Here is a 15,547-nt window from a genome sequence, read left to right on the forward strand (position 1 = left end):
TGGTTTTTGTTTATCCGTGTATATACAGTATTATGACATTCATCAATTGCCCAGCAAGGGGCTCTTCTTTGCCCCTCCAATCTTTAGTTTCCTCCCTTCCCCCACCCTGAATGGCACATAGGTAAGACAACCCAAAAACACCAAGACAGAGAAAATAATAATAATAGATAAACTGCAAAAAACCCTGAAAAATCAGTTATAAACTACCACAGAAAAACAATATAGACCATATCTTGGTAATGGTATGAACATTTGCATACAGTCACAGACATTATTTCACAGTGTATAATATGATGTATTAGGTGTATAATACGATATTTTTATTATTATCATCATTATTATTATTATTACTCCACATCCATGGTTTAGAAGCCAACTACTGGGATTGATGTGCCAAATCTCGCGAGGTTTTGGATGTGTCTTTGCCCCTCCCTGAGCATGTGTGTAGCTCTTAATACATCCATGGTGTGTAGCTGCTTAGCTGTTAGCATTTAGAGATGACCGCCGACAAGCAAAACGAAGCTAAAGTTTCCCTCATGGAAGAAAACAAAGAAAATTCATCAGATGGAGGGCTTGGACTGGAAAGTATCCTTCACATGAACATGATGTGTAGCGGCGGTTTTATTTGCTGTGTCAGACTCGGAGGCTAACGTTAGCTCGGTGGCTAGCTCGGTCAGAGGATAGGTAGCGTTATTTTAGGCTACGTGTCACACTGAAGCAGGCATGAAAAGCTAATTTATTCGGCTTGTGAGACAAACTTTTATTTAAATATAAGGACGTCAAGTCACATATGGATGTAAGTGAATGTATAATGCTTTAGACGTGTTGATTTGTCCGCTTTTAACAGTTTTAACCGGTGAGTTTAGCAGCTACGTTGCTGTTTTTATTAGATATACATCACAGTAACGTACTACAGTCATGTCAGACTGTCTGAGTCTATATTTCCAGTGCTTACATGAGTGACATATTCACACACGAATATAATTGATAAATATTCCCTTTGAGTCCCCAGGTGTGTGTGTGTGTGTGTGTGTTTGTGTGATGTAGACAAGGTTGAATCTTAACATTTGAATCTCAGTCTTGCAAATCATCAAGGAGTCCCAGCAGCAGCATGGTCTCAGACACGGAGACTACCAGAGATACAGGTGAGCTTTGTCCTGTCAAACACGACCCATCAAACTAACCGGACCATGAGACGTCTGCAGAGAGCTGTCTGTATTTTGTGTGGCTGTTCACATAAAGTGGTGCACAGTTTGTGTCCTCCTATGAAAAGACATTTATAGAGAGCATATCTGTTATATTGTAAATTGACATTCAGCTTCTGTCAGTTTCTAGTTAGTTCTGCTGAATTAATTTATGTGTTACAGTATTTATGTTGGAGGCCAAAGCTGCATGCATGGAAACTTTTGCTGCCATATGGTTGACATGAGACTGTGCTGCTCCTTGAAGCTAACAGGATAAAAACTGTAATATACACACAGTGTCCCCTTTGTTAGGCTCACTTATACAGTGTAGTTACACCCAACACAACAACTCTGTCATAAATTATACCTTGATATACTTAGAAACGTCTCAATATAATAGAATATAATGTCATCATTAACAATACACATAACTGAATTAACACAGTGTTAACAAAACTGAAAATTATAAGGTAGAATTTAAACCCTTATAATTTTTTCATGAACACTGTTATAATTGCCTCAGTCTGTGCGTGTGCACCTAACATAAGTGTCCACGAGTGTACTTTACACTCATTACTGTCCTCTTCAGCTGGAGGGTAAGAGTTGTTCATTAGACAATGTGAATTAGTTTTTTTCTGTTTTAATGTATGATTTGGAAAAGAGGTACAAGTGTACATGATATGCAGGAAACCAAGTTTTCCAATCACATTCTAGTTTTGTTTTTTGTTTAGAGCCAGAAGAGGCAAGAATGTAAATGCCTAAGATTGTTTTTTTTTTCAATAACACGCTTTATTTATATCTGTGACAGTTGCTCAACTGTGTAACCATAATGGTTATCTCATACATTATCATATGATGTTGAAAATGTACATGTAAGCGTTCTTTATTTACTTTAATATAACTATTTTTGTGTAATTCTGCAGGGGCTACTGCTCCCGCCGACTGCGTCGCCTGCGGAAGACTCTTGGCTTCAAGATGGGAAACCGACATAAGTTCGTCGGGAAGAAAATAACGGTCGAAATGCTCTCTGACAACAGGTGAGTGGCGTAGTCCAGGTCTGTGCTGGAAATACGTCTATATTAAACTGGCTGATGTGATGGAAGAGTCTAACGCAGATACCAGTTTGATGTGGGATAATAAACACACATTACACAGGAGTTTGGTCCTTTTTTAATATCAAAGTGTCACAGATTATTACTGTTCACATAAGACACGAGTCTGCAACTGTTGTTTGATCCGCATCACTGCTGAACGACAGGCATACATGACTTGGAAACCCTGAGGTGAAGTGTATTTGCCTATGAAAGGTTACTGCAGCAAGTCACATTCAAAAACCATTTTCAATCATCTCTGAGTTTAAGAAGAGCAGAATATGGCGGAGGGGCCTCTAAGTCATTGTGAATATCTACTTTTAGGTTATCAAAATTGGTCGTAAAGCAGTATAACCTTCCTCTGTCATTAGTAGACTTCAGTACTGCTTTGTAAAAAAAACGTAAAGTCACAAAAGTGACAACTGCAGCTTCCAGATTTGAGTTGTTTTAGAAATTGTGAAATGTATCCATGAAAATAAACTACCAAAAAACCTGATGCAAGTATCTCCACCTTTTCAGGTACTTATTGCTGGTTTTGATGGAGGCGGAGCGTGCGTGGAGCTACGCCATGCAGCTGAAGCAGGAGGCCAACACAGAGCCACGTAAGCGTTTCCACCTGCTGGCACGACTCCGCAAGGCTGCCAAGCACAGCGAGAAGCTGGAGAAGCTGTGTGAGAGCCCCTGTGTCGACGCCAAGACCAAACTGGAAGCACAGGTACGGTCAAACCCGCGTTCACAGACGTGCAGAAACATCCTTAGTTTTTCCTAATTCTCTCAACAGCCAATAATGGTGAGTTCTGTTTTTTTATCGCAGGCCTACACAGCGTACCTGACTGGTATGGTGGAGTTTGAACTGCAGGAATGGAAGCTCGCTATGGAGGCTTTCAACAAGTGCAAGTGAGTCTCAGCATCACTGCCGTTTCTTAATACAGCGGTAGAATAATCAGAGGATTTGGATTGTTGTGAACGTCGAGCAATACAAAACATCCTCATGTTTGTCTTGCCTTGTTTCATCAGGACCATCTATGAGAAGCTGGCCAGCGCGTTCACCGAGGAGATGGCAGTGCTGTACCGCCAGCGTGTGGATGAGATATCACCCAATATCCGCTACTGTGCTTACAACATTGGTGAGTGTGGTAGAATTTACACACACAAACACAGGTCCTCACAGTCGTCTTAGACTCTTTTAGACACACTAAGATTCTGTTCACACACTGAACATATTCTGAAGCTCAAATCCTCCCTGACATTAACTATGTATCTGTGTTTTGCCGTCTGACAGGTGACCAGAATGCCATCAATGACTTGATGCAGATGAGACTGACTGGAGGAGGTGGAGGCATGATGGCTGAGAAACTAGAGGTGAACATACAAGCGTTGACATCATCTTAATATATTAGTGATGCCTCATATTTTCACCTTAAGCACCCTCCACAAGTTCGTTCTCAGAGAAGTGAAGCATATTTGTGTGCGTGTTATGCAAGACTGAACGTTAATTGATGAAACTCAAAGATGCTTTTAAATTGAATGTTTCTGTTCTGTAGCAAATCGGTATTATAGAAAACTTTTCTTTTTTTTTGTGTCTCCAGTCTCTGATCACTCAGGCAAGAACCAAGCAGGCAGCCACCATGAGTGAGGTGGAGTGGCGAGGTCGGTCCGTGCCCGTCAAGATCGACAAGGCCCGCATCTTCTTGTTGGGTCTGGCAGACAACGAGGCTGCCATCGCTCAGGTCAGTAGCTCCTGCTTTGTAGGGAGTAAAAATCTTACATTTAGACATAGTGTCACCATTACCTACTTATTATTTTTCAACTGCAAAATATCCCGCTCAGGACATCATAACACCAGTGTGGTCATGAGTTTATAAGTCGGTGGGAAATTTTCCTCACTCTGTTGTTAAAGTTACACTGTGGAGTTTTTCACCAGTAGTAGCTCTATGGAGAAATGTTTTTACCTGCAGGTCCCCATTTTGTTTATCATGCTTGTGCACAAGGACACATGCATGCAAGCAGGTGTCACAAAACATGTTCCAGACAATGGTTTCACACTATTCCACTGATCTTTAATTGGCAGCTTTTAAAGTAAAGGCGGGGAAGAAGAACACTGTAAACTTTGAAGCATGAAGGAAATGCAGTAAACACCTTTTTTGTTAGAACTCATGAATAGGGTTGGTCATCGAGAACCGGTTCCAAAATTCAGATTCCAAAGAAATCATTAAGAAATTTTAATTTCGATTCTGCTTATTGGTTCCTGAACGTGCTGCATATTTGCAAGGACGTGGCTATCTGCCAGGACCTGTCTATGTCATGCATCAGTGCAACAGAATGTTGGTTTGTTTACATACGAGTATGCATGGGTAACATCACAACAATGCTGAGAGAAAGAAGGACTGCAGTAAACAGTCTAAAGTGTGGCTTCACTTTATTAAAGAAAACAGCAAGGCAAAGTGCAATGCATGTGGGAAGCTAATTAGCGATAAGTCAGGTTGCACATTCAAACATTAAGGCAGCAAGGCGTCCGTCATCAGCCACCATTAGCATCTCGCTAGCCCCTCCAGTAGAGCGTAGGATACCAAGCCGTGACACACCATCTATGTATGCAAGTTACCGCTTCCTGTTGTCATTAAGCTGTTGCTTTTGACTTTTTCTTGTCATACAGCTCAGTACAGGAACTCCTCAGCTGCATTCAGACTGAAAACAGCTCTGTATAAAACAATACATGGGATTGTGTTGGTGGGGGTGTGCTGTTTTTAAAGTGCCGGAGAGACAATGAAATTCGATCCAGTAGTCCGGTTGGTAATATTCACAGACTGGATTTTACAACTCTGGAACGTTATCATGCTGCAACCCTGTTTACTTGTGCTCACATGTGACATGTCTGTGTGGGCGGACCTCTGAAAAAAGTATGAATGGAACAGTGTCTGCATGCAAGTCCATGAATTGGCCTTTATAGTGACAGCACGCTATGTTATTGAGGGAAAGATGAGACAGAAAGTACTTCACACAAAAGCAGAATGTTCAGTTAAAAAGACTTTGAATTTAATTGAACAATAAAAGTCAAAGTAAATGCTTAACAGAATGAAGATATCTTTATCTTAACATTTTTATTTTTCAACCATATCGGACTCGAAACTGGGACTCGTCAAGAACCGGAATCAATTAGCAGAATCTGAATCAGTCAGCCCTGCTCATGAATACACACAGTCTGTTTTGGTCAAGTAACACTGAATGTGAGCAGAAACTTTGCTTTTCTTACAATAAAAGTGCACAAGGCACCTTTTTTAAGATGTCAGGTGTGCTCAGCGAGGGTGACGTGGCTCGTGATGAGAAACCTTGAGTTGCGGAAGAACGTCTCTTTCTCTCAACTGCAGTTCCTTTAAACTGCAGTAGGTGGCGCTCTCCTCTTTACGCTCTCATACAGCCCCTCACTGCCAACACAAATGATTCCTCCTGGTTTCTTGTGCTTAAAGGCTCAACACACCCTGCAGACACACCCGTCACACCCACAGCTACTCAGGTTTCTGGCATGCAGCCTCTCTCATCGCACGACTGCATTCTGTGCATTTCAGCCCACACACACACACACAAATGCGGGACTACACCCAGCAGGTCTCTGTGGACAGATTAGTATTATCATCTCTAAACACCTTTCAAGTTTAAATGCACCCTTTTTTGGGACTCAGATGTAGCATCAGAGGCCATTGTTAAGCTAACAATGTCTCCGACTGAATGCATGTCAAGCCACTTCGAAACTGCTGCCAATAATTATCCCAAGAGTTGTTCTCTTGATGTTGTACACAGTAAAATGATGTTCTCAGCAACTATCTTTGTCTGTGTGATAGACTGAATGTTATAAAAAATTGTGAAGGTGGCCAGCTTGAGTGCCACTTGTCCTAGTTTACTCAACAGAAAATCAGAGGATGTCACACCAACACCTCAGGCGTTCATATGTGTCGCACATAATCCTCTTGGCCTCTGGGGAAAGGAAACACTGTATTGGGCCATACATCAGTCTTAGTCAATACGCTGCGTCAACTCTTCCCTCCTCTAATCGGTTTATGCGTCCAGCTCTCCCTCTGAACAACACAATCAACAGGTTGAGCCAGTCGCACTAGGCGTTGCCAGGGTGTTGGCACAAGTGTGTGTGGTACTAACTTCGGTCGTCCGGGTGGATGAGAGAAGCCGTATGACCTATTATCAGTTATCACCACCAGGAATTTTCTCGTAACATTCCTCCACTGTGTTGCTTCCTAACGCCTGAGACACACAGCCTACCTTTACCTGAGCAGCGCGGGTGCGTCGCTGAACTGCTGCAGCTTGCACACATGTGGCGTCCATACAGACAGCGATCAATAATAGATTAGTTCCGTGTGTCACCAACTCTCCGTGCTGGAGTTCCCCGCTAGAGAGGCTCTCTGCCCCGGTGTCAGGCTGACCCACAGTTTTCATGTCTGTGACATATTCTACAGATACAGACATTGAAACTATAGTGAAAGGTGTAACGTTACTAGTATGATCTCAATATGACCATCAGAGACACCAAATCTCTAGATGACACGCCGCCTGGCTCACGTGGCTACTGTGTGTTCCGGGTTTTCTGCAATTATTTAGCTTTAAAAGAAACTTATTAGAGTTTCAAACAAAATGATTCTGTATTAACATTTCCTCTGTCTTCAAGTGCTTACTTACTTTTTTGTGTGAACATAATGGCCCCTGTAGACTTGTGAGAATATCGTAGAGTAACACAGGCCTATTGTATGAGTGTGTGAATGACAGGGTTGTTCTTCATCTCACTCATCAACAAAGATTTGAGCCCTGAAACTCCAGAGTGTCCGATTGCTGATGAGACGTTGAGGAATGTATCAGCAGCCTGCTGGGTCACATACCTGCGTCTCTCCCCCACTTTACCACAGTCACATTCCTGCTTAAAGTGTTACTCTTTGTGTCAAACTGCTACAGCTTCTAAAAGGATGAAATATTTGTGTTTGCATGATTGATTTTTTATTAGTGCATGTGTAGTTTTAGTTCAGATACTTTTAATATATATTTCTAGTGTAACCACTCAGTAGAGGGTAAAACACTGGAACCAGAGGCCACAGTTCAGGTTCATGTTTGCTGTTTAGCAAATTGAAAATATTTTGTTGAGTTCACAAAGAAGACTTTAAACTCAAGTCTTCCCCTCCCAAATTCCTCTGGCTGTGAAGCCTTTTGACAGGGTGTCTTGACTTTTTTTTCTTTTTTTTTTTTTAAATAAGTTCACAATTTTTTCAAGTCTGCCTTTGAAACAATAATCAGGTGTCCATATGAACATTAAATCAAGGACCTGTCCTTAAAGCTTTCTGCATCTGAATGTTATATTTTTCTGCACTGTCATAATTCAGTACAAAACGCAATTTCAAATATTCACTATAACACAGTATATATATGATCTTGATTTGTGTTTCTGTTGTGCAGACGGCTAACGAGGAGACTAAAGAGCATCTGTATGAGACCCTGCTGGCCGAGTGCAGAGACACCATCCAGGCTGTGAGAGAGGAGCTCAAAAATGAGACGGTGAGACACACCAAAGAGTAAAAAGTTGACATTTTGTAGGTGAAGGTGTTCGATGTGAGGTTTGTTAATGTGTCAGGAGAGTGAGAATGAGTTACGAGTTTGATTTACAGCTCAGTAAGACAGGTGATGTTTTACAGGGATGTGAAGGTTTTTTTTAAATATTGCTTGTCCTTGTAGAAGCAGCGAGAGAGGAGCTCTGACGCCGACAACGGCAAGGTGTCCAACCTGCAGTTCCTGCACAGGTACGCTTGAAACCTAAACTTAAGTAAAGGCATTGATCAGAGTTGTCTTTCGAGATGCTCGCTGTGTCAGATTAAATATTTTCACTATCCATTCATCTGCCAATTATTTCTTGATTATTTATTAATCGTGTAGTCATGTAATTTGGAAAATGGTGAAATGTAGCTACTATGATTTCCCAGCATCCACGGCGGCCTTCAGAGTCTTTGTTTTATCCAACAGTCCAAACAACCCAAAGATATTCACTTTATTTTTATTGTCATACATGACAAAGAGAAGCACCCTGGCCATGACAACTTGCAGAGAACGAGACATTATTTTTTTATTTTTGCCACGTCTGCAGTGTAAAAAAACATAAATGCATTATTAGGATTTGATGATTCAGGCCAGCTTGTTCTACCACTTTTCTCTCTGACATAAATCTCCTTAATTAGTGAATAATAAATGTGCCGCTGGTCTCCTCCCAGTTACCTGACCTACATCAAGCTGTGTACGCTGGTGAAGAGGAACGAGAGCATGGCCCACACGCTGCAGGCCAAGCTGAAGGAACCCGAGGCCGACGAGAGCAAGAGGGGGCCCCGCCCACAGGACCTCATCCGCCTCTATGACATCATCCTGCAGGTTATTTTCTGGACATTAAATATATTGTGATCCTTTTATGTTTTTTTGTGTGTGTTTCATGTACTATAAGGTGATGAGTTGATGTTTGATCTGTTGTCAGCAGTGAGGAGAAGGGTACCTCACCTGCTTCTCACAGCGTAACTCCACTTCTGTCTCTCCCACCTCCTCCCTAAACCTCCTCTGTCCGTCCTCCCCTCCAGAGTCTGGCTGAGCTGTCCACCCTGCAGGGTCTGGAGGATGATCACACCTTCCAGAAGGAGGTGTCCCTCAAGATGCTGGTCTACAAGGCCTACAGGTCAGACATTTTAGTTTTACCTTTTAGCCTCGTAATCAAATTATACACTTAAGATATTTTTATTTCTGATAATCCAACCTCCTGTAGATTTTGTTAATGTTGTTTTCCTTCCTTTATTTCCAATTACAGGTGCTTCTTTATCGCTCAGTCTTACGTGCTGGTGAAGAAGTGGAGTGAGGCTCTGGTGCTGTACGAGAGGGTGCTGAAGTATGCCAAGGAGGTTCAGTCTAAGGCCAAGAGCCTCAACAACAGTCTCAAGGTTGGTAATACAGCACTGCCTCTACAAGTTTTAGAAACTGTCCCTGAATGATATTAATTCATCTTTCTGACAGTTTCATCAGTAACTTCACTGTTGTGTCTTTTGGTTTCTGCAGGATCTCCCTGACGTTCAGGAGCTCATTGCTGAGGTGAACGCTGAGAAATACTCACTTCAAGCTGCTGCCATTTTAGGTGAGAGCACCTTTTTGAACTGAACTGTACACACGCTGAACACATTTAGCCTTGTTCTTATCTGCTCTGCTTGGTTCTGGTTACAACTCTGAGAAAATCCACGTATCTCTGTTTCAGATACCGACGAGACTGTCGAAGTTCCCTCTCAGCAGCAGGTGAAGGACAACACGGTAAGAGAGACACTCAGCATCTATAAGTTTTCCTTCAAGGGGAAATTCATCATGGACTCAAGACCAGATTGAACAGACAGTTGAATGTTATAACACCCTGACAAAAAGCTAACAACGAGATTTCCCTTTGTGTCAGTGCTCAGAAATGTAAACTTTTTCTACTTGTCTCCCTTTAGTTACCGTGCTTATCAAATCTCTGAAGACAGGAAAAAAAATGTGACCTTTTAGTTATTTATATAAACTTTCTTATCCCTCCTTCACGCAGCCCCTCTGCAACCGCCTGGAGACCTTCCGTCTTGACCCTGCGCTCGTAGGAAAGCAGCCCAATCTGGTCCAGTTCCCTCCTGACTTTCAGCCAATCCCCTGCAAGCCCCTGTTCTTTGACCTTGCTCTCAACCACGTGGCCTTCCCACCGCTGGATGACAAGGTGGAGCAGAAGGGCAAGGGCGGTCTGACCGGTTACATCAAGGGCATCTTTGGCTTCGGCAGCTAAATGGAGTCCAGGGCTTTGGCGAGGCATCCTCAGGGGAGCCACAAGGCCCCGAGTTTACCACAAAACAACCAGACTTGGGTCAGTTGTTAATTAGAATAATTTCAGTTACTTTTATTGTTTGATTTTTAGTGCCTAAGTGCAAGATGAGGGGACTTTGCAGTTCTGAGGGTCTAATCTTCCAGGAAAGATGAATATGGAAAGTGATTGAATCAATTTCATGTTGCAGTACGACCCAAGTCTACCTGCCACCGTTAGTAATAAGATCAGGCTGTGTGGGTTCCTCGCGTTCTGGTTCCCTTCTTAATTTGAGCAGTGGAGATGTCTCAGTGATTTTACAGGTTACCATGTCACGGTCTTAATACTTACAGTAAAGTCCTCACAGTCCTGTCAGAGTAAACGAAGCCACTTTGGCACAATTAGAAGTTTTTTCTTTCCTTTTTTTTTTTTCCAGTGTTGTGTAAGCGCCTTCATGTAATTATGTCCTATTTCTTTATACAAGATGTTTTCAGCATTTCTTGAACCTAAAATTGACAGTACAGTCTTCTCTTGGCACCTACTTTGACTTAAAAAAAACAAAGTAGAGCTGATGTAAGACCAGAAACTCAAACTGATGTGTTTTAATCATCATCATAGTTTGAAAAGACTTCACCTGCGTCCCATTTCTTCTCTTCAACTTTGCCCCGATCGCTCCATGAACAGTTCAGCCCAGCCCATCTCCCTCCACACGGACGTTTTTCACCAAAGCAACCGTGACGTTTTGTGGACAGCTCAAGAAAAAAAAAAAACACCTACAGGATGGTAACGCAACATTAAACTGGTTATGAGGATTCATTGTTAAAAGCACAAGAAGAAAGAAACCACAACACCCGGTTTCATCTTTGTTGTGAGTTGCTTCTGATGTTTATGAGTCATGAGTGAAGTTCTTTGATCAGAGCTACAAAGAATTGGGACAAAACTTAAAAGTTTCAAGCGCATCAACTGAAAAATTGAAAAACAAAGCCATGAATCACATTGTAAAATGTTGTTTTTCTTTCTTTTTTTTTAAAAAAAACAAAAAGCTGGATAGTTCAGTGTTTGTCAATAATACACAAACCTACGCTGCTCATAAATGTTATATACTGTGTGACATTTACAACTAAACTTAACCATCATGTCAGAAGAGGGTCCAACTGCTTCAGCTTGTTTAGATGAAAGTGCAGAACTCACGTTTTCAACACACCTCAGTGTCTCATGTTTTCAAGGTGGTCGTGCCTGATGACGCACGTTGCACCAGGATCGATGTGAAAAAAAAAATAATCACAGGTGCAGCTCATCGGATTGTTATTAATTCCTGTCATGTTTTTAATTTTGACATTTTTTTTTTTTTATTAAAGTTTTGTTTTGTGGTAGGACAGCAGTTGACGTAAAGGAATTAAGGCTTTCATTTATCACACCACCGAGCCTGTTTGTCCATCATGAGTCGGACTGAAAAATCTTTTCATCACTAATGAAATGAAACGTGTGTGGACATGTTGTAATGCTAGAAAACATTTCTTGGTTATATGCTTTTGTTTGCCACTCATAATGTCGTCACCTCCTCTGATCCTTAAGGGACCTGGTTTGCCTGTAATACCTGCTCGATCACTCACTAATTTAACTGTTTTGCTTGCTAATTTTTATCAATGTCTTGTTTTAAAAACATGTTTTTTTTTTCCCCCTCAGTTTTTTTTGTTTAAAATAATTGAGATGGAATTGCTGGAAAAGCTCCAGCACTTTACCTCGAATAGCCAGAAAAACAATTAGTCGTAATCAATTGTTGGAAACAGAGGGTGAAAGAAAGGAAATGATGAGAATGTATGATTTGATTTAATTTCCAACCCTATAATTAAAATATATTTGCACCAATCATGGATTTGTTGACCTTCATTTACTCCTTCTATGAACAACACAGGGACTTTAATTTTAACTTGTGATTCAAAGATGCTGAAACGACGGTGATGGAGAGAAAAATAAAAGCTTATATTGTGGCTGCGCCTGTTGGTTTGTTAGAATTACTGGTAACAACAAACCTCACATGTGGCACAAAGTAAAACCTGAAAAGAAACCACAAAGAAATGAGTGAGGAGGTGTGTGTGTGTGTGACTGTTTGCTAGCACCTGTCGTCTGTGCGGGCGTGTAGAGTGCGTAGGATGCCATCGCAGGGTGTGAATGTGTTTAGGTTTACTTTGTGTATATGCATTGTGAATAATAATTGCATTGGTGTGTTTGTGTTTGAGTAACAAACTGCCATGCTATGCCATTCCTCTTGGAATATTTGAACATCAAAGTCACAAGTATATTTAATTGAATGAATGAATTGTTCCTTCCTCCTCCTCCTCCTCCTCCTCCTCTTGGCATCGCCACCTGATGTCTTATCTGCTGTCATCACGATCCTCTACACACAGACCGCTGTCACGTAGAAATGTGCTCTGCCTGAAGATATCGGCGCCTCGATGAAGTTCAGATACCAGAAATAAAAGAAACCAGATATAAAACATATTTACATTTTTGTTAAATAGTTCATTCCTCTCATATCTCTTTATTTTACTACTGTGAGATGAAAAGATGTGAAAGTGAATAATTTGAGAGGAAAACTTGTTTATTTATTTGTTGATAGGTTTATGTCATTGTTAGGCAGATTGTACAGTACTGAACTCGCTCGGTACTCAAAAGAAACACAAAGCTTTGTAACAGACAAACCGTGCTGTGTTTGTCTGCAGCGTGTGGTTCAGTGAAAGACACCGACACACCCTGGATGTGGATTAGCTGTTAGGAATTTGGAGACACACAGATCATTTCCTGTCACATTTATGTTGCCCTGTTGACAATCAAAATGAACCTCAGGATGTTTCTGATTCCTTGTAAAGCTGTCATGTTTGACCTCCGTTGACCTTTAACTCTGCAGTCTTACATCTAGATTTACATCTGTTTAGCTGTGTGTTTCTACTTTCTCATGTTCTTCTGAGTTACTTTGTCTCTTTTGCTCAATTTGGGAACAATTTATTAAGTTCAGCCTTTTTAGCTGTGGCTGTAGCTACAGACTGGCTTCTGTCAGTCTGTTGGGTCCACTGAGGTATCTCAACAAATTTATAATAACAAACAAATAACAAGTTTTCCCAAGATGAAGGACTTTGGTGATCCCCTTATCCTCTAGTGCCATCAAGTCAAAATTTCACTTTTTTCCATCATTTTGGTTTATGAACAAATATCTAAATTCATATTGGCCTCAGTTGTACTTTGTTTAGCACAAATTGGCAAATGTTAGCAAGCTAACACACTAAATTAAGATGGTGAACATAGTAACACTACACCTGCTTAGCATCAGCATGTTAGCATGCTGACCACAATGCTGATGTTAGCATTTAGCTCAAAGCACAGCTATGTTGAGCATGTGCAGCCTCACGCAGCCACGAGCATAACTGTAAACTTGTTCTCCTCCCTTTATTCCTGCTCGTAGCCAGACTCTGATGTCTGTCAGTGTCTTCAGGAGCAGCTGCTTTGCTCAGTGTCTTATTTTAACAGACGTGACTGAAGCATTTGAAAGCACCCCTCCTACCATGATTCATTCAGGAATGTTAATCTTGTTTTGTTAATCTTTAAACGTTAAACTTTAAGGTTAAAAAGTGGAAGAATCACAAATCACATTAAAGTTTTGACCGCATAGTCACTGATTTACTGCCTCAAAACTAAATCATTTTAACGCTGTGACTGATTGTTGGTGCTTGACCTTAGAAACCGTAATTGACAAAACAATCTCAGCACAAGGTCGATTTAGTCGCTGTTCTGGAGCTTTCAATCATATGACAAGATCTTCTCAGCAGGTGGAGTTTGCCATGTTGTCAGGGAATTGTAGATTTTAGTTTTTCTGACCAATTTTGAAGACTTCTGTTCTGATCCACGTTCATTCTTGGAAGCAGCAGCTGACAAAATGATGCCACCAGGTCCTTATTGATATTTATCTTGAAAAACTTTTGATTTTAAGTTTCCTTTAAGTGTTTGACATTTAAAAATGCCACATACATTATTAAAACAGGATCAACAGTAGCTTTAACCTGAGTTTTGCTCGGAATATTTGATCAGGAAAAGTATTTGAAGGACAAAAATGTTCAGTGTCTTTGATAAATTTTGGAATTTAAGGTCAAGATATTATAACAGGCTGTTGGGTGTTGTGTTTGGGGAGCTGAAACCACAGTATATCTCCGGTCAACAAAAAGACCATCTGTTTTTCCTGACAAGTGGACGCACCCAGAGAGATACTGAATGACTGGACTGATCAAAAATGCTTGCTCTCTGTGCTGTTCCCCACTCTGCTGCAAGGAAAGCTGTCCAGCTGCATTCCTCGCCATGATTCCCTTTTGTTGCTACGCTGCAGAGAGACGCCCTGATCCTGACCGACTCGCATGTTTGTAGATGTTATGGGACTTTTCCATGTATCAATAAAACCACGACATGTTCCACCATATGAAGCCATTATGTAATAGACTTCCTATCTGTCCCTCAGGCTGTCAGACACTTTTCCATTATTGACTGTATACACTGTGTGTCTGTATTTGTAGCACAGAGCTTATCTGAGCCTCGACTGACTGTTAACACAACATAGCTTCAGGGTGAAAATGGGTGTGAACAGGAAAGTTAAAAGCTCTCTGCAATTTTAGTCTTACATTTAGTTTAACAATATAATGTTATTAGTCTAAATATGACATCTCAATCTAATATTTGCACATCTGTGATTTTTGATCTAACATGGTGCATTACATTAAAGCAACTTGTATTATTATTATTATTATTATAATTATTATTATTATTATCATTATTAATTGCACACTGCATATACTGTTAAGACTATAAACATTTGCATGTTCCTGGCCAATATTTTGTACATTTCATTTCTTTCTCTTCAATTTAATATTTAAACCTGTAGCAGTTCTTCTCACTTAGCATATATTTGACATATTTTTATGGCAAATTTATTTCTTTTGTTTTTATATTATTTAGGATTACTTAATTTTGTGTATATTTTGACTGTTATGCACCACAACACCGAGGAAAATTCCTTGTATGTGCAAACTTACTTTGCAATTAACCTGATTCTCCTTCTTTTTTTTTTCTTAAGTAAAAACAATATTTATTAAAAAATCAATTACATGAGCACATTAGCAGATTAGTTAAGCAAGTCTTATTTCTTCTGCAGGAAAGAAAACTAATTACATCACTCATCATTGATTTATTTTATTCACGTCAATCACAAAACAGTCTGACTGAAACACTCACAGATATTACTGAAAAGATCAGCAAGTCAAATTCAGTTTATTCTTGTTTCCAGTACTAAAAACCAGTCATCCCCAGTTCAGAGTTAGTACAAGACAACACTAATCCAACCTGTGGTCTGGTGTCATGATTATTAGCTTTTAATTAAACTGATCTTAATATGGGAA

General features: G+C 40.5%; 1 protein-coding gene across 1 annotated transcript; it reads left to right on the top strand.

The window, feature by feature from the left end:
- The first annotated feature begins 421 nt into the window (after nucleotides 1-421).
- On the top strand, nucleotides 422-11,978 carry srp68 (signal recognition particle 68). Its single transcript, XM_042395610.1, has 16 exons — nucleotides 422-585; nucleotides 1,079-1,145; nucleotides 2,108-2,221; nucleotides 2,795-2,990; nucleotides 3,090-3,172; nucleotides 3,293-3,402; nucleotides 3,558-3,637; nucleotides 3,865-4,005; nucleotides 7,727-7,825; nucleotides 8,003-8,067; nucleotides 8,533-8,686; nucleotides 8,887-8,981; nucleotides 9,111-9,240; nucleotides 9,356-9,431; nucleotides 9,549-9,601; nucleotides 9,867-11,978. The coding sequence occupies exons 1-16, from the start codon at nucleotides 498-500 to the stop codon at nucleotides 10,092-10,094; spliced, it is 1,779 nt and encodes a 592-aa protein (XP_042251544.1). The 5' UTR covers nucleotides 422-497; the 3' UTR covers nucleotides 10,095-11,978.
- Nucleotides 11,979-15,547: the final 3,569 nt, after the last annotated feature.

Source organism: Thunnus maccoyii, chromosome 2 (assembly GCF_910596095.1).
Source record: "Thunnus maccoyii chromosome 2, fThuMac1.1, whole genome shotgun sequence".
Lineage (NCBI taxonomy): Eukaryota > Metazoa > Chordata > Actinopteri > Scombriformes > Scombridae > Thunnus > Thunnus maccoyii.

What these genes read in the sequence shown, in the direction of transcription:
- srp68 (XM_042395610.1), top strand. Translation starts at nt 498, where the DNA reads ATGACCGCCGACAAGCAAAACGAAGCTAAAGTTTCCCTCATGGAAGAA. An exon ending in TGATGGCTGAGAAACTAGAG is followed by an intron (nt 3,638 to 3,864) that starts GTGAACATACAA and finishes TTGTGTCTCCAG; the next exon opens with TCTCTGATCACTCAGGCAAG. An exon ending in TCAAGCTGCTGCCATTTTAG is followed by an intron (nt 9,432 to 9,548) that starts GTGAGAGCACCT and finishes TCTCTGTTTCAG; the next exon opens with ATACCGACGAGACTGTCGAA.